At 36.6% G+C, this 18,664-nt stretch overlaps 1 protein-coding gene across 1 annotated transcript; it reads left to right on the top strand.

The window, feature by feature from the left end:
• Positions 1–230: 230 nt before the first annotated feature.
• LOC111398185 lies at positions 231–6,448 on the top strand. Its single transcript, XM_023025118.1, has 2 exons — positions 231–1,911; positions 6,417–6,448. The coding sequence occupies exons 1-2, from the start codon at positions 231–233 to the stop codon at positions 6,446–6,448; spliced, it is 1,713 nt and encodes a 570-aa protein (XP_022880886.1).
• Positions 6,449–18,664: the final 12,216 nt, after the last annotated feature.

The raw sequence follows: 18,664 nt of genomic DNA, 5'->3' as shown, positions 1-18,664 counted from the left end.
GTCTTAATTTATTTATTTTATTTTTAATTATTATTGGATCTGCTTATTTTCTTTTATTTATAGAAAACTATGTTCATTGTATGCTCCGTGTCCAAGACGATGATTTTGAACTGTTTGATTCGAAAATAGAACGTACCTTTAGACGAAGACGCAGGGAACACAAACAAAAACAGCAGCATCAAATGGCTGACAATTTAAATAACCCTATCCCTATACAGCCAATTGGACAAATGGCCGCGAGAAATCAACAGCAAGAGCAAAGAGAAGTAAATGAAGGGGACTTGCCAGTGTCTATGTTTTTGACGCCTATAGCAGCACCCGCGCGGTCCAGCATAGTATATCCAGAATTTGGGGTAAACAACTTTCAGATACGGGCTGATTGGATTAATTTGATGAGCAACACTCTGCAATTCTACGGGTTACCTCATGAGAATCCAAACACGCATATCTCAAGGTTTCTCCGGAATTGTCAGAATTGTCATGCTCCCGGGGTTAATGAGGATGCCATCAAGCTGCGATTATTCCCATATACACTAAGAGATGCAGCATTGGAATGGCTGGATGCCGAACCGGATAGAAGCATTACCACATGGGAGGAACTGACCAGGAAATTCTGCAATAAGTTCTTTCCACCAGCTAAGGTAGCAAAAATCAGACTGGAAATTCAAACTTTTCAACAGAGAGATGGGGAGAGCTATCATGAAGCATGGAACAGATTTAAGGAGTTGATGAGGAAGTGTCCAAATCATGGGATCACTATTGGAAATCAAGTGCAGTATTTCTACACGGGACTTTCATCATTATCCAAATCTCAAGTGGATTCCTCTGCAGGCGGATCGATCATAGGGAAATCAGTGCAACAATGTATGGATCTCTTTGAGTTGATTGCTACTACTCATTCCATGTTTTCATCAGAAAGAGTGGTGCCTCCAAAAATAGCGGGGATATACGAAGTAGACAGCTCAGCGTCGACCAACGCCCAAATAGCAGCATTGACAAAACAAGTGGAGTTATTGGTGAAGTCACAAACAAAAGGAGCACACGCAGTGATTGCCGGTCCATCATGTGAGAACTGCGGAGCTAATCATCTAATAGAAAATTGCACATCATTAGGCTTTCCAAAGGAACAAATCAACTTCATTCAAAATGGCTCTCGAAATTTTAATCCCTTTTCACAGACATTTAACCCAGGATGGAGACAACACCCAAACTTCAGATGGTCGGATAATCAGCAAGGGAGCAGTTCGAACAATAACCAGCCAGAGAAAAGACCAAATTTGGGGGAGATGTTCAACCAGTACATGCAGAAGATAGATAAGGTATTCCAACAGATTGACACTAACTTTCAGAATCAGCAAGCATCTATTAAGAAGCTGGAAACTCAAATTGGTCAGATAGCTCAACAGCTTGCAGAACGCCCACAAGGGACTTTGCCAGGCAACACAATGGTCAATCCAAAAGAGCAAGTGCAAGCTATTACAACTAGAAGTGGAGTGCAACTTCCAGAGATACATGTGAAGAGACCAGATAGAAAAGACAGAGAAATAATGGATGAAGAGGCTGGGACAAAAGCAGAGTCTGAACAACCAACTAACGAGGAGGATAAAAGGAAAGAAACATCCACGGTGAGAGCACCCACCCCCGTGAAAGCTTATGTGCCACCAATTCCCTTCCCTCAAAGGTTACAAAGAAAGAAGTTGGACAAACAGTTTGCAAAGTTTGTGGAGATTTTCAAGAAACTGCACATCAATATTCCGTTCGCAGACGCAATAGCCCAAATGCCCAGTTGTGCAAAATTCTTAAAGGAGATTCTGTCTAACAAAAGGAAGCTGGAAGAACATGAGACTGTCTGTCTAAACGAGGAGTGCAGTGCAATTCTATTGAAAAAGCTACCTCCTAAAGCCTGCAAGGGTATTTTAAAACCTGGTGCCCTAAAGTCGTCTGACTTGGGAGTCATCGGCCTAAAGCTTGTTACATGGGTCATTTAGAAAGCAATCAGAGATGAAGTCGCACTTAAAAAAAAAAAATTGTTCTCTTCGAAGCCTTTTTGACTCGGGTCAGTAAGTCTGTAAGGGTGTTTAAAACCTGGTGCCCTAAAATCATCTGATTTGGGAGTCATCGGCCTAAAGCCTGCTACATGGGTCATCTAGAAAGCTTAATGGAGAGAAAATAAAAAAATTAATTATGAAAAAGAAAAAAAAAAAAGAAAAAAGCAAGTGCATCAAAAGAGCAAAAGCACTAAATACCTTGGTTAAGTCCCAACACCTATTTGAGGGAATTTGACTTTCGATAAAAGATAATTAGCCTAATTGAGTCTTGGAGGTCGAAGCAATCAAATAATTGGAGAATCCATGTTCATTGAAGTATTGACTTGTAACTTGTAACGTCTACCCAAACTCGAGAGGGTGAGGATAGTAATGAAATATTCAACCTTAAGTTACACACCGGGAAAAGAGTGAAAAAAAAAAAATAATAATAAGTTTGGGGGCGTGTGAATCAAACGAGAAATGTAAGGATATATTTGACCATAGAGGGTTGGGAATAGAAACAACTTGTGTAGTCATGGTTGATTACTTAATTCTTCACACACACACGTCGATTTTGCATTGAAAGAGTGGATATTGATTTAGTATTGTGACTTTGAAGCGATTTGTAAATTTAATTCGATAATCTCAAATCTTGTGATAAGATGCTAGACTGTCCAACCAAATATTTTTTGCATGCTTGTGTGTTTGTTGTTATTTAGGTTATAGTTTTGTTTTGGGACAAACAAATATTTAAGTTTGGGGGTATTTGATAAGTGTATTTTATACACTTATTCGGGTGCTTAAAATGACAATATTTGGTGGTTCTTTTAACAAATTATATCCTAATTTTTTTATTTTATGCTTAATAGATATATTTCACGATCAAAAAGGGAGTTGAAGAGAAGAAGCAAAAATGGGCGAAAAGTGGCAACATTCAAGTACAAGGACTAAATTGGCTATTTGATGCAAAGATTGGAAATCAAAATTCATTATCTAGAAAATTAAGGACTTGGAAGCAAACACTATAAATGGGCCTCAACTAGACTTCCACGTGGGCTGAAATTGAATGGCAATTGAAATACATATCATAGATGGGACTTAAACAATTCAAGTGGGCTGCTAGGTTTTATTTTATATATATATACACCATTTACACGCCGAGGAGGAGGGAGCCGAACTGGGGGAAAATTGGGACTCCAATTTGAGTCAATTATTGAGGCTCAATAGCACAGAAATCGAGAGAGACATACGGAAAAAGAGGGGGGCCGACTGGAGAATATTCAATTATTGCGGCTGCTTGGAGGAAGGAATTCATACAAACACATTGGGCTGTTAAATTATATACATGCATTGGAGGCAAAATCGAGGAGAGAAGAAGATTGTTGGAGGCATAATAAACCAATTGGGCTGAATTAAATATATTTATACATAGAAAACAGCAACTGCTGGGAGAAAAAATTGAGTTGTTGGCTGCTGCCTTCATTAGCTCTATATACCCGCACGGAATTTGAGGCGATTTTGGAGGAAAGAGATACACGTTGCTGGCAGCCAATAGTATTAAATCACACGCACAGCTGAATAAAAAGGAACACAATTTGGCTGCTGCTGGATTAAACAATAGACAGCATACACACGGCAGATTTGGACAGAAAAGAAGGAGAAGACGGCTAGAGCAAAAATTGGGAAATTCATTCACGTTTCGTCAATTAATCCCGGTGATGTCTTCCATTATTTTATCTTGCGTTTCTTCCATTATTATGAGTAGCTAGATTTGATTTAGGGCGAACAACGTAATCTTTTGGAACCGTTTATTTTATGCAATTAAGATTCTAGTGCTTTAATTTTATATGTGTTGATTTTAATGTTGTGCTTAATGCATTCAACTACTTGATCATTAATTAGATGATTTGTGAACAATGATTACGTAGAGATACGGATTATTTGTTTAGACCACATGTTAAAATCCGGTAAATCGATATAACGTGTAGAGATACCTATATTGATTGCTGCGGTCATGTATAAATTCTTAGAACCAATGTTGCGTTTAATTAAATTTAACTTGCATAGAGATATGAAATTGAACTAATTAAATAGGCTCAACGAGAACTCGAGAGGGGTAAGTTGAATACCATAGAAGAATTCGACCGAACTTTACTTTAGGTTGTATGAATCTTGATTTACGAAATAAAGGTGACCATTAGGTGAAATTGTTCCGTCCTAACGCACAGTTATTATTTGAAGTCTCAATCAATTTTTGTTGCATCCAATCACTTTTGATACATTTACATTCTTTAGTAGCTAGATTAAAAATCATGTTTAATCATTTTTCTCGTTTATTTTTGTCAAATAAAAGTTAGGAATAATAAATTGAGTATTAAAGTATAGTCCTCGTGGGAACGATAATCCGAACTCAAAAGGTCCACTTACTACTTGTTACGATCCGTACACTTGCGGGATAAAATCGACAACATTCGCTCAAAGTGACACCTCCTAATTGGTATCAGAGCCATAGAGATCATGAAAATTAAAATAAAGAAAATAAATAATTATTGACATTTAGAAGAAGAAAGAGGAAGTTATATATTTTTAAAACCTATTCATAAAAAATTAAAAATAATAACATTAACAATAATTAAAGAACTACCCAAAGAACTAAAAGAACAAATATTAGAAAAATTAATAATATGATCAATAAAGGATAAATATATATATGGAAAAATTATTAAAGTATATGAAGATGAAGAAATTAATTTATATTATAAGGAGAAGTATGGATGCAAGTAATAATACAAGAATTTTCCAATAGGAGTGTGCCATATGTGCATTATGGACACCATTATGGTGTCCATAATGTACACCAAGAATTTTCCTTTTAACTTTTGTCGAGTATATCACAAGTGCACTTAAAGCGATCGTGTCTAGAATTATTGTCGATGTGAAGCACAGAATAAATATTAGGATGATTATACATCTAGAAATAATGCAATTGAACACAAATGCATCAAAACGTTGACAAATGGAGCTTCTAAACCTATCCTCGAAAATATTTGTTGACCGCTAATAGATGATCAACAAATTCTCCTCACCTAATCAAGTTTTCCCTGCTAGACTCACTATTTTTCCATTCAATAGGAAGCAAGGAGATAAATAACTATTGTTGGAAAATAAGGGGTTGGAGAATAAACAACAACAAAATTATGGAAACAAAATGAATAGAAATCACGAAATACGTCAAGAATGAATTTGAGGCTTGAACACGGGATCATTGTCCTCAAACTATATTTGCCCCCTCTTCAGATGCTTAATGGTGTTATAGCAAATGGTTTGAAGGATTTTAACAAGCCTTGATGTGAAAATAACAAAGCACGAGAAATTTTCCATCAAAATTTGATGAACACAATAAAGAAGAAATGAATATGAGTTATAGCATGAATTTGATTAATTGTGGAACAATGTATGTATTTCTTGTTTGTAATATGTTTGAATTGATCATTCATTACCTATTTATAGGCCTCAATCAATACATCACGAAATGGTGTCATAACAAAATGAAAAGTGGCAACTTTTAATACAAAATGGCTCCCAAGTTTCAAATTGAAAAATCAGCCAACGGCTATTTTTTAACACTATGCATACGTATAGTATAAACCGTGCCTATGCGTAGTAGAAGCAAAATCAATTCTGATTTTGCCAAAGCACATCTCACGTACGCACAAAAATAAGCCTGTGCGTACGCATAGGCAAAAATCAAAATTTTCATTTTTCAATTTCTTTTGATTCTATTAATTCCACAATTGAGTCCAACAATTAGTCCATTATCATTCCATTGATTTTGAACAAATATTCAACAATCCTCCACTTGTTCAAAATCAATAAGATCACATATTCAAAAAGACGACACTTATGCATAAGCATTAGATATCTTTCGATTTGAATTTAACCATAGTGTAATTCAAACAAAGTAAAGTCAGAATTAGAGGTAGCATGGAAGCTTTGAATCAATTATTCCTTGTGACAATACCGGTAATAACACACACATAAGTATCACGTGTTCTCAAGTTTCTCAACTCGCTTAGCGCTTTTATGGCCTTGCGCTCATCCTATTCGACAAACTTTTAAGAGAGAAACTTCAACTCTCTATTGAGGCGGCACCACCTCGAAGTTAGTCTAGGTGAAGTTCTTCCGATACCTTTGTTACTTTTAGAGGTACTTGTGCTTTATCACTGAACTTCATTAAGAGCTTTAAGCTCAACCCTCACTTCAGTAACAACCAGCATTATTTAATTAGGATAGGGTCATTGCATATTTGAATAATGCTGCAACCATCCACATATCGAATGACTTGTTGTTACCTTTTGAACCCGTGGATTACTTTTTGAGTAATGACAGGTAGGGTTGCCGTCATTGGTGGATCTTTTTAGTTAAGAAGTTTCAACCCCATCCTACTCAAAGTAGACGTACTAAATCTCTATTTAGTGCTTTAGTTAAAGGATCCGCTAAATTCTCAATTGACCTTACATAATTTAGGGAAATTATTTCATCTTTGATTAATTTCCTTATGTAGTCATGTCTTAGACTCATATGTCTAGACTTTCCATTGTATACCTCGTTATATGCCTTTGCTAACCTGGCTTGACTATCACACATGATAGGTATTGAAGAGATATTCTTCGATCCCAAAGGTATCTCATATAAGAGATCCTGGTATAATCCAGGAGTCGAGCCCGACGAAGGCAAGTGCGAGACGAAACTCATTGATAGTCGATGGTGGACCAATGACGCGATCAAGGGCAAAGTAAGTGAAACAAGAGATGGGATTGCTCGTTCAAGAAACCATTGATGGAACCATGTTTGGGACTCAAAATGGAGCAACTTTCATGTTCGGGTCGAAAGCCGAATTGACTTGGATCAATTTGTTATCAAGCGACGAAAGCGGAGGTAGAAAACAACACCATGCGGTTGCACAGGCAAAACTCCATGCGGCTGCACACATGAATACCGAAAATAAAATAAAAATTTCTTGATGAACCATGTGACCGCATGGATTTACACCATGTGGCCACACAAGCCAAAAAAATTGGCGAATTTTCTATTTTTGGCTGAATTTCCTAGTTTCGATAGAATTCTTATGAAATCAAATTATTACCATAATTTGATGTTTTCGACATTTTTATTCCTTAGTATAAACAGGAGATTACTTTTCATTGTAACAACTTTGAACTTTTGACTTTTGAATTAATATTATAGAGAAAGAAATTTATTCTTTCAATTTATTGTTTTTCTTGAACAATCTTGGAACTTATCAAGAATCAACTTCTTGTGGTGTTCTAATCAATCGGATTGTGGGTTCTTTCAATTGTAATCAAGGGGTTTTAGGGTCTTCGCTAATCTAGGGTTTCTTGGTTCAATTCTTGGGGTTCAAGATCCAAAACCGGGTTAGTATTGGCGTTATTGGATTCCGCATCAATCTCGTTGTGGGTTTCGTACTTTCCATTGCTACGGGATTCGGATTAGTTGGATCAGAGCTTTGGCTCCAATTTAATCAGGTTATATCCTTTGTTTTCTAATTTTTTTTTTCAATTCCTTATGTTCTTGTATCCAGAAAATTTTCTTGATTCTTTGATCCAAAAGTTTCATCAAAAATCTTCAAATTCCGTTTCTGGGCTCAATTTTCACCCAAATCAGTTTTCGTTTTCTTTGTTGGTTTTGTTATTGATTTTCGGATCTAAAAAAAAAAAAAATATATATATATATATATATATATATATACTGTTCATCCGTACAGTAAAAAAAACTTGTTAAATATTATTGATCTATTAAATACCAACTTTTATTATTCATTATCGTTTCTAAATTACTTGGACACATTGAATCATTCCATTCCTTCAATTCAAATCAAATTTTAAAAGTTTCCTTTGACTCCTTTGTTACAATTATTGAGTCACATCAGGTTTGGGGAATTCTACACGAAGTGATTGATTGATTGAGTTCATTGATTGTTCCTAGAAGCAATTGTTGAAAGAATTGAGTGGTAAAAGGCAGAGAGGTAAGCTTAATAGAGGGTAAAAGCCCTTGTGTGTGTTCCGAGTGACTTTTGGTGAGGCAGTAAAATAAAATTTTTAGTGTTAGGATGTCAGAAAGGGCAGAATCAAATTCAAACCGACAAAGAAATAATAATAATGCATCGGAGGATTTAGTACAGAGGTTTGAGAGGGCGTTTGGAGATGTGAGAGAAAGGTTGGAGAAATAGGAGGCTTGGATGAATAGATTAGATACATCGGTGGCTAATCTTAGTCGGGGGCATCGAGTGGATGTATCCAATGCCAGAGGACCGGATAGATGGGAGCCTAGGAGGGAAAGGCGAGAGGAGTATGGATATGAGAGTGACATGGGCGAAGATGAATTTCACGGTGTTGAGATGGGAAGGATGAGAAATAGAGGCGATAGGTTCGATAGACGGGGTTGGAATGATCGCGGGGAGGAGTTGGATAGAAACTTGGGAAATATAAAAATGACAGTTGCTTCATTCAAAGAAAGGAGTGATCACGAGGCATACCTGGAGTGGGAAAGGAAGGTTGAAATGATCTTCGAGTGTTATAACTACTCGGAGGAGAAAAAGGTAAAGTTAGCAGTTTTGGAGTACAGTGACTATGGAATTTCATGGTGGGATCAAGTGATTACTTCACAACGTAGGAGTGGGGGAAGACCAATCAGCACTTGGGAGGAATTGAAGTCATTGATGAGAAAGAGGTTTGTTCCTAGCCACTATTACCGAGAGATCCATCAAAAACTGCAAGGTCTATATCAAAGGTCGAAAAGTGTAGAGGACTATCATAAGGAGATGGAAATACTCATGATTAGGGCCAATGTGGTGGAGGATCGGGAGGCTACCATGGCACGATTCTTGAATGGGTTGAATAGGGAATTCGCCAATGTATTGGAGTTGCAACATTATGTGGAGTTGGAAGACATGTTGCATGTGGCTATAAAGGTAGAGAGACAGCTGAAGAGGAAAGGGGCAGCTAGGCAGCGGTTAGGAACCTCGAGTGTTAATCCATCTTGGAAGCAAGGGTGGAACAACAACAACAACAACAAAGGTGATAAAGCTGTACCTAAAGGTAGGAATGAGTGGCAGAAAGGGAAAGAAGAAAGTGCTAGCAAAACAGCACCCAAAACAGATTCACAACCGTCAAGGAATCGAGACATCAAGTGCTTCAGATGCTTGGGGTCAGGACACATTGCTTCTCAATGCCCAAATAAACGGGTAATGGTTTTGTTGGATAATGGAGAGGTGGTGAGTGAAGGTGAAGGAGAGTTTGAGGACATGCCTACATTGGAGGACGTTGAAGAAGAAGAAAAATTGGAGTTTGCAGTTGGGGAATCGTTGGTGTCAAGGAGAGCTCTTAACACTCAAGTCAAAGTGGATGATTCGGAGCAGCAGAGAGAAAATATATTCCACACACGTCGTTACATCAACGATAAGATATGTAGTATGATTATTGATGGTGGGAGTTGCACGAATGTAGCTAGCACAACTTTAGTTGAGAAATTAGGACTAGCATTGTTAAGACACCCTAGGCCTTATAAGTTGCAATGGTTGAATGAAAGTGGGGAAGTTAGGGTGAATAAAAGAGTTTTAATTGATTTCTCAATTGGGAGTTAGAGTGACAAAGTAGTATGTGATGTGGTGCCTATGCATGTAGGTCATATCTTGTTAGGAAGACCATGGCAATATGATAGAAGGGTCACACATGATGGTTATAGGAATCGTTATAGCTTTGTCAAGGATGGAAAGACTATTACTCTTGCGCCATTAACACTGGCACAAGTGTATGAAGATCAAATCAAGCTGAAAAGTGAGGAAGACGAGAGAATAAGAGAGTCAGGAAAAAAGAGAAGCAATAGTAAAACCATCAATAAGAGAGAAAATAGTGAGGTGGCTGAGAGTGGAGAAAAGAGAGAAGCCACATGAGCGGAGAGAAAATGAGTCAGTTGAGAGGAGAGAAAAAGAGTCAGCTGAGCGGAGAGAAAAGCCAAAGGTCAACTTCTATGCAAAAGAGAGTGAGTTGAAAAAGGCTATAAGCGATAATAGGCAAATGATATTGTTAGTGTACAAGGAGTCCCTCCTCAATTTTGAGGATTCTAACACATCCCTCCCTAGTTTGGTTAAGTCTTTATTGCAGGAGTTCGACAATGTGTTTCCTGAGGAGATGCCAAGTGGATTGCCACCAATCAGAGGCATCGAGCACCAGGTTGACTTTGTACCCGGAGCTGTCATACTGAATCGACCAGCTTACCGAAGCAATCCCGAGGAGACGAAGGAGCTTCAAAAGTAAGTGGAGGAGTTGATGAGCAAAGGTTATATCAGGGAGAGCATGAGTCCATGTGCTGTACCTGTTTTGCTGGTGCCTAAGAAGGACGGGACTTGGAGAATGTGCGTGGATTGCCGAGCTATCAACAATATCACGGTAAAGTATCGTCACCCAATACCTAGGTTAGATGATATGCTTGATGAGTTGCATGGTGCTTACATTTTTAGTAAGATTGATCTTAAGAGTGGGTATCATCAAATTTGCATGCGGGAGGGTGATGAATGGAAAACGGCATTTAAGACTAAGTATGGATTGTATGAATGGTTAGTTATGCCGTTTGGACTCACTAATGCACCGAGCACTTTCATGCGTTTAATAAACCATGTTTTGCGTGCTTTTATTGGGAAATTTGTTGTAGTTTATTTTGATGACATCTTAATCTATAGCAAAAACCTAGATGAGCATTTAGAACATTTAAATGGTGTGCTTATTGTGTTGCGAAAGGAACAACTACATGCTAATTTCAAAAAGTGCACATTTTGAATGGATAGAGTTGTTTTCCTAGGATTTGTGGTTAGTGCTAACGGGGTGGAAGTCGATGAAGAAAAGATAAAAGCTATTAAAGAATGGCCAACACCTAAGACTATAACTGAAATTAGGAGTTTTCATGGATTGGCTAGTTTTTATAGGCGATTTGTAAGAGATTTTAGCACTATCACCACACCGTTGACTGAAATAGTAAAGAAGAGTGTAGGTTTCCATTGGGGAGAATCTCAAGAAATTGCATTTAACACAATTAAGGATAAGCTATGTAAAGCACCTGTTTTGGCATTACCCAATTTTGATAAAACATTCGAGGTTGAGTGTGATGCATCAGGAATAGGTATAGGAGCAGTGTTAATGCATGAAAGGAGACCTGTTGCTTACTTTAGCGAAAAGTTGAGTGGGACAGCATTGAATTATCCGACATATGACAAGGAGCTGTATTCACTTGTTCGAGCATTGGAGACTTGGCAGCACTACTTATGGCCAAAGGAATTCGTGATACATACCGATCATGAATCTTTAAAGCATTTGCGAGGTCAAGGTAAGTTGAACAAAAGACATGCGAGATGGGTGTAGTTTATCGAGACATTTCCCTATGTCATCAAGTACAAACAAGGTAACAAAAATATAGTTGCTGATGCGTTGTCTCGAAGGTACTTGCTTTTAAATTCATTAAGTACTAAATTACTTGGTTTCGAGCATATTAAAGGCATGTATGAATCTGATTTTGATTTTTCTAGTATTTATGCTTCATGTGACGAAGGTGCATTTGATAAATTCTATAGGCATGAAGGATATTTGTTTAGGAAAGATAAGTTGTGCATTCCTAATTGTTCTTTGCTTAAATTATTGGTAAGGGAAGCACATGGCGGTTGTTTAATGGGACACTTCGGGTTCAAAAGACTTTAGACATGTTAGGGAAACATTTTTATTGGCCTAAAATGCGACATGACGTAGAAGAAATATGTGGAAAGTGCATAACTTGTAAAAAGGCTAAGTCTAAGGTTCAACCCCATGGTTTGTATACTCCTTTGCCTGTACCTAGTGAACCTTGGGTAGACATATCTATGGACTTTGTGTTAGGTTTGCCTAGGACAAAAACGGGTCAGGATTCAATATTTGTAGTGGTCGATAGGTTTAGTAAGATGGCGCACTTCGTACCATGTCATAAAACTGACGATGCTACTAATATTGCAGACTTATTCTTTAGGGAGATAGTACGTTTACATGGAGTACCTAAAAGTATAGTGTGAAGTTTTTGAGTCATTTTTGGCGTGTTCTGTGGAGTAAGTTAGGAACTAAGTTATTATTTTCTACAACTTTTCACCCATAAACAGATGGACAAACTGAGGTAGTTAATCGAACTATGACTCAACTACTTAGGACAGTAATCAATAAAAATCTGAAATCATGGGAAGAGTGTTTACCGTTTATAGAGTTTGCATAAAATCGAGCTACACATTATACTACTTCGTTTTCTCCTTTTGAAATTGTTTATGGTTTTAATCCACTAACACCTATGGATTTAATGCCTTTGCCTGTGCATGAACGAGGTAGCTTGGATGGGAAACGAAAAGCCGAGATGGTGAAAACACTCCATTAAAAAAAGGTCAGGATGCAGATCTAAGAGAAAGGAAAGCTGATTGCATCAAAAGCAAATAAAGGAAGAAGACGCGTTACATTTTAGCCTGGAGATTGGGTTTGGGTGCATTTTAGAAAAGAGCATTTTCCAGAATAGAGGAAGTCAAAATTGCAACCACAAGGTGATAGACCGTTTCAAATCATCGAGAGGATCAATGACAATGCATACAAAGTGGATTTACCAGGTGAGTACAATATTTCGGCTACTTTTAATGTATCTGACCTCTCTCTGTTTGATGCAGGTTCAGATTCGAGGACGAATCCTTTTGAAGAGTGAGGGGATGATATGATCTAGGAGTCGAGCCCGACGAAGGCAAGTGCGAGACGAGACCCGTTGATAGTCGATGGCGGACCAATGACGCGATCAAGGGTAAAGCAAGTGAAACAAGCGATGAGATTGCTCGTTCAAGAACCCATTGATGGAACCATGTTCGGGACTCAAAATGGAGCAACTTTCATGTTCGAGTCGAAGGCCGAATCGACTTGGATCAATTTGTTATCAAGCGACGAAAACGAAGGCAGAAAACAACACCATGTGGCCGCACAGGCAAAACTCCATGCGGCCGCACACATGAATACCGAAAATAAAAATTGTTTTTCTTGATGAACCATGTGACCGCATGGATTTACATCATGCGGCAGCACAAGCCAAAAAAATTGGCGAATTTTCTATTTTTGGCCGAATTTCCTAGTTTCGATAGAATTCTTATGAAATCAAATTATTACCATAATTTGATGGTTTTGGACGTTTTTATTCCTTAGTATAAATAGGAGATTACTTTTCATTGTAACAATTTTGAACTTTTGACTTTTGAATTAATATTATAGAGAGAAATTTATTCTTTCAATTTATTGTTCTTCTTGAACAATCTTGGAACTTATCAAGAATCAACTTCTTGTGGCGTTCTAATCAATCGAATTGTGGGTTCTTTCAATTGTAATCAAGGGGTTTTAGGTTCTTCGCTAATCTAGAGTTTCTTGGTTCAATTCTTGAGGTTCAAGATCCAAAACCGGGTTAGTATTGGCGTTCTTGGGTTCCGCATCAATCTCGTTGTGGGTTTCGTACTTTCCATTGCTGCGGGGTTCGCATAAGATCCTTCAGCCACTCAACCTATTTTCCTGTATCCGATAAAGCTACAAATTCAGATTCCATGGTTGAGTGTGTTATACATGTTTTTTTCTTTGAATTTCAAGAAACAGCACCTCCTCCAAGAGTGAATATCCAACCCGAAGTGGATTTACTTTCACCCGTGCTAGATATCCAACTAGCATCGGTAAATCCTTCCAATATCGCTGGGGATTTACTATATTGTAGGCTCAAGTTCTTGATTTTCTTTAAGTATCCAAGAACTCTCACAATAGCCTTCCAATGATCATTACTCGGATTGCTAATAAATATACTAAGTTCAATTATTGCATAAGCTATATCCAGTCTTGTGCATTGAACAACATGCATAAGACTCCCTATAACACTTACATATTCCAATTGAGCAATCGCCCTTCCATCATTCTTTATTAGTTTTGAACTTGGATCAATCGGGGCACTACATTCTTTTATGTTTAAATGTTTGAACTTACTTATCACATTCTCAATATAATGTGATTGACTTAGATAGTAACCCCCACTAGTCTTTGTGACTTTGATACCTAAAATGGTATCCACTTGTCCAAGATCCTTAATCTTGAATGTGGAAGAAAGAAACCTCTTTGTTTCTTCTATTCCGTCCATGTGATTACTCATAATTAGCATGTCATCAACATACAAGCATATAAATGTCACATAATCATAAAAAACTTTAGAATATAAACATTTATCAATGTTATTATGTTTAAACCTGAATGATATTATTGCTAAGTTAAACTTCTCATGCCATTTCTTTGGTGCTTACTTCAAACCATATAAAGATTTCACCAACTTGCACACTTTATGTTCATTTCCAGGTAGAGCAAACCCTTTGGGTTGTTCCATATAGACCTCCTCATCGAGATCTCCATTTAGGAATGTCGTCTTGACATCCATTTGATGAACATGCAAGTTATATATTGAAGTCAAAGCGAATAATATCATAATCGATGTTATTCTAGCTACCGGTGCATAAGTATCAAAATAGTCGGTTCCTTCCTTTTGTCGATATCCTTTGGCTACTAATCTAGCCTTGAAGGTATTTAAGGATCCATCAACATTGTATTTTCTCCTAAATACCCATTTGCATCCAATAGGCTTGGATCCCGATGGTAAATCAACAAGTTCCCAAGTATTATTGGACATTATCGAATTCATTTTGTCCTTAATTGCATCTTTCCAAAAGGTGCTATCACGAGAAGTCATAGCTTCTTTAAAAGTCTTAGGGTCGGTTTCAACTTGTAGAACAAAAAGAATTGTTCTCACAACATTCAACTCATTTCCCTCTACTAAGTAAAAGAAGATAAGTTGAGAATCAATTTTCTCCAGTCCCAAAGACTTCTCAACTCGAGTTCTCTTGCTTTTTCGTGGTTCACTAAACTCATCAACATCTTTAGAAGATATTTCATCATGTGTTTCACTTGAGCTAAGGATATTTTCAAGATTTTCCCGCAATTCATTATCGGAAGAAAACGAATCCTCAAATAACTCCACATCGTTGGATTCGATAATCACATTAGACTCCAAATTTATTAATCTCTAAGATTTACTATTGTTTGCAGATCCAACAAAGGCACATTTAATTCCCCTTGGACCCAATTTGGTCCTATTAGGATTCGTGCTCTTGCAATAGGCAAAACACCCCCATACTTTGAAGTATTGAATGTTCGATTTTCTTCCTTTTCACAATTCATAAGGAGAAACCTTAGTATATTTTGAAGGAATCCTATTAAGTATTCTACATACACTTAATAAAGCTTCACCCCACAAGTTAAATGGCAACTTAGCATGAATAAACATGACATTTATCATTTCTACAAATGTTCTATTCTTTCTTTCAGTCAAGCCGTTTTGTTCGGGTGTCCTAGGTGCAGAACATTGATAAATAATTCCATGTTATTCACAAAACAAATTAAAATCATTGGAAAAGTATTCACCACCTCTATCACTCCTTAAAATTTTGATTTTCTTTCCTAGATAATTTTCAACCTCATTCTTGTATGTCTTAAACATGTTAAAGGCTTCACTTTTATGTTTTATCAAATAAACGTAAGTATATATAGAAAAGTCATCTATAAAAGTTATGAAATATTTATTTCCACCTCTAGTTAACATACCATTAAGTTCACATATATCGATATGAATTAATTCTAAAATACTAGAGGTTCTTTTAACACTTTGATATGATTTTTTAATCATTTTAGATTCTACACATATTTTGCATTTATGTTCATCATTTTCATCACATGAGATCAAGTCATATTTTTCATGCGTTTCATTGTATTTCTACCAACATGACCTAATCTAACATGCCATAATGAAAATAAATTCACAACATAAGTAAAATTACTTTTATTCATTTCATTGTCAATGGTACATAATTTGACCATTCCTTCACATGAATAGCATTTTCTAACAAATTTCCCATTAAAGGATAGTACAAGTTTACCGGGCTCATAAACACATTTGATGCCCGATTTTTCCAAGAGATTGCCACTAACTAGGTTCCTATTCATATCCGGAACATATAGTACATTAGTTAGAGTAACGATTTTCCTAGAAGTGAAGATAATGTCTACACTTCCTTTTCCAAACACCTTAGACTGCATCTCGTTACCCATTTGAATCTCTTGTTCTCCACCCACTTGTTGATAAGTTTTGAACAAAGATTTATCATATGATACATGTACCGTAGCACAAGTATCATACCACCACCCAGGAACATTTCTTTTGATTGCGTTTACTTCACTTATGTGGCCACAATTTTGTCATCTTGGATGGAATTTACTTTGGCCTCGAAGTTGTTTTGTTTTCGGTGCCTACAATCCTTGGCATAGTGACCAGATTTTCCACACACAAAGTAACCTCCTTTTGTCTTCTTCTTGGACTTGTTAAAGTTCCTAGAAGGCTTTCTTTTGTTGGATTTTGCCGACGGTTCTATTTTTTCCACAACATTTGCTTTAGAAGAGCCCTCATGAGAATTTTCAGTTTTATCACGTATTCTCGACTCCTCTTCGATTCGAAGATGCTTTTGCAATTGTTCCAAAGAATAATCTTCGGAACTATGCATGATCTTCTTCCGGTATCCTTTCCAAGTTCCGAGAAGTTTGGCAATTATAGCCCCCACTTGAAAGGTCTCCGGTATATCAATTTTTACCGCCTTTAGTTTGTTGACAATCACTTGCAACTCATGCACTTAAGGAAGAAGAGTGATATTTTCGAAGAATTTAAAATCAAAATACTTAGAAATCAAAAATTTCTTTGTACCTTCTTCTTCCGCCTTGTACTTACTTTCCAATGCTTCCCAGATTTCTTTCGCCGAAGTTGTATGGGTGTATAGATCATACAAACGATCCGACAATGCATTCAAAATGTGGCCACGGTAAATCAATTCATCTTCTTGGCATTTTTGTCTCTTGATTTTGATTGCTTCGGATTCTCCATTTGTTGGTTCCCGCAAAGGCGCCAAATTTGGATCGAGAATATAAAAAATCTTCAACGCCGTTAGGAGGAATTTCAACTGGTCTTGCCACCGCATGAAGTTAGTCCCGTCAAAACGATCCAATCTAACTAGATCTTGATTCATGAGTTTGATGGTTGCCATAGTTGTATCATTCTCCATTGCAAAATATAATTTGAGATTGTTGGAAAATAAGGGGTTGGAGAATAAACAACAACAAAATTATGGAAACAAAATGAATAGAAATCACGACATACGTCAAGAATGAATTTGAGGCTTGAACACGGGATCGTTGTCCTCAAACTATATTTGCCCCCTCTTCAGATGCTTAAGGGTATTATGGCAAATGGTTTGAAAGATTTTAACAAGCCTTGATATATAAAATAACAAAGCACGAGAATTTTTCCGCCAAAACTTGATGAACACAATAAAGAAGAAATGAATATAAGTTATAGCATGGATTTCATTAATTGTGGAACAATGTATGTATTTTTTGTTTGTTATATGTTTGTATTGATCATTCATCACCTATTTATAGGCCTCAATCAATACATCACGAAATGGTGTCAAAACAAGATAAAAAGTGGCAACTTTTAATCCAAAACGGCTCCCAAGTTTCAAATTGAAAAATCAGCCAACGACTATTTTTTAACACTATGCGTACGCATAATATAAATTGTGCGTACGCATAGTAGAAGCAAGATCAATTCTGATTTTGTCAAAGCACATCTCGCGTACGCACAAAAATAAGTCTGTCCGTACGCATAGGCAAAAATCAAAATTTTCATTTTTCAATTTCTTTTAATTTTACGAATTTCACAATTGAGTCCAACAATTAGTCCATTATCATTCCATTGATTTTGAACAAATATTCAACAACTATTTGGGAGGATACTACTTCAAATTCAGCATTGCATCATTCTTCATCACAAGTACCCCTATTTATAGATTTCTATTCAAGCTTTGGTTATAAATGAGTCCTGTGACATGTAGTAGCCAATGATTGATTGATTTCTACGTAATTCTAGTATCAGTTCACATTTTATTTGCCTATTGACGTTTGTATTCATTCGTTATAAAGTCATGTTTTATACTTCTATTCGCATGTACTCATTTAACGGTTTTTGACAATGTGAAATAATTTAACAGATCGTCATTTTTGGTTGTGCATTCATACAGTTACGAATTTTCTCTTCTGCTTCCCAAAGTTTGCAAAAAATTTTAATTATTTCAAGATGGTTAGGAAAAAAGGGGTTCACCAGTATACACTTTACAAGTTTTCATTATTCAATAAATTGTCCCCGAAGTTCAGACTTATTTATTTATACTCAAGCTGCAAACTTATGGTCCTAAATAAATGTTTAAGGAAAATTTCTTATCTAACATGACCGACGTGTTACATAATGATAGAGCGTGTTGTGGTCATGATAGTTTTTTACATGCTTTGATGAAGTCATTTAGTACGTTTCTAGTTACATGGCTTGTTCTTAATTAATGCACGTCTTTTTGAAATATTTCTTGGGTGTCTCTTTGTATTCAACAACCAAGATTTGTT

The sequence above is a fragment of the Olea europaea genome, chromosome 8 (genome assembly GCF_002742605.1).
Source record: "Olea europaea var. sylvestris chromosome 8, O_europaea_v1, whole genome shotgun sequence".
NCBI classification, from domain to species: Eukaryota; Viridiplantae; Streptophyta; class Magnoliopsida; order Lamiales; family Oleaceae; genus Olea; species Olea europaea.
The sequence above is the reverse complement of the archived record's forward strand: the minus strand, read 5'-3'. Positions and strand labels throughout refer to the sequence as shown.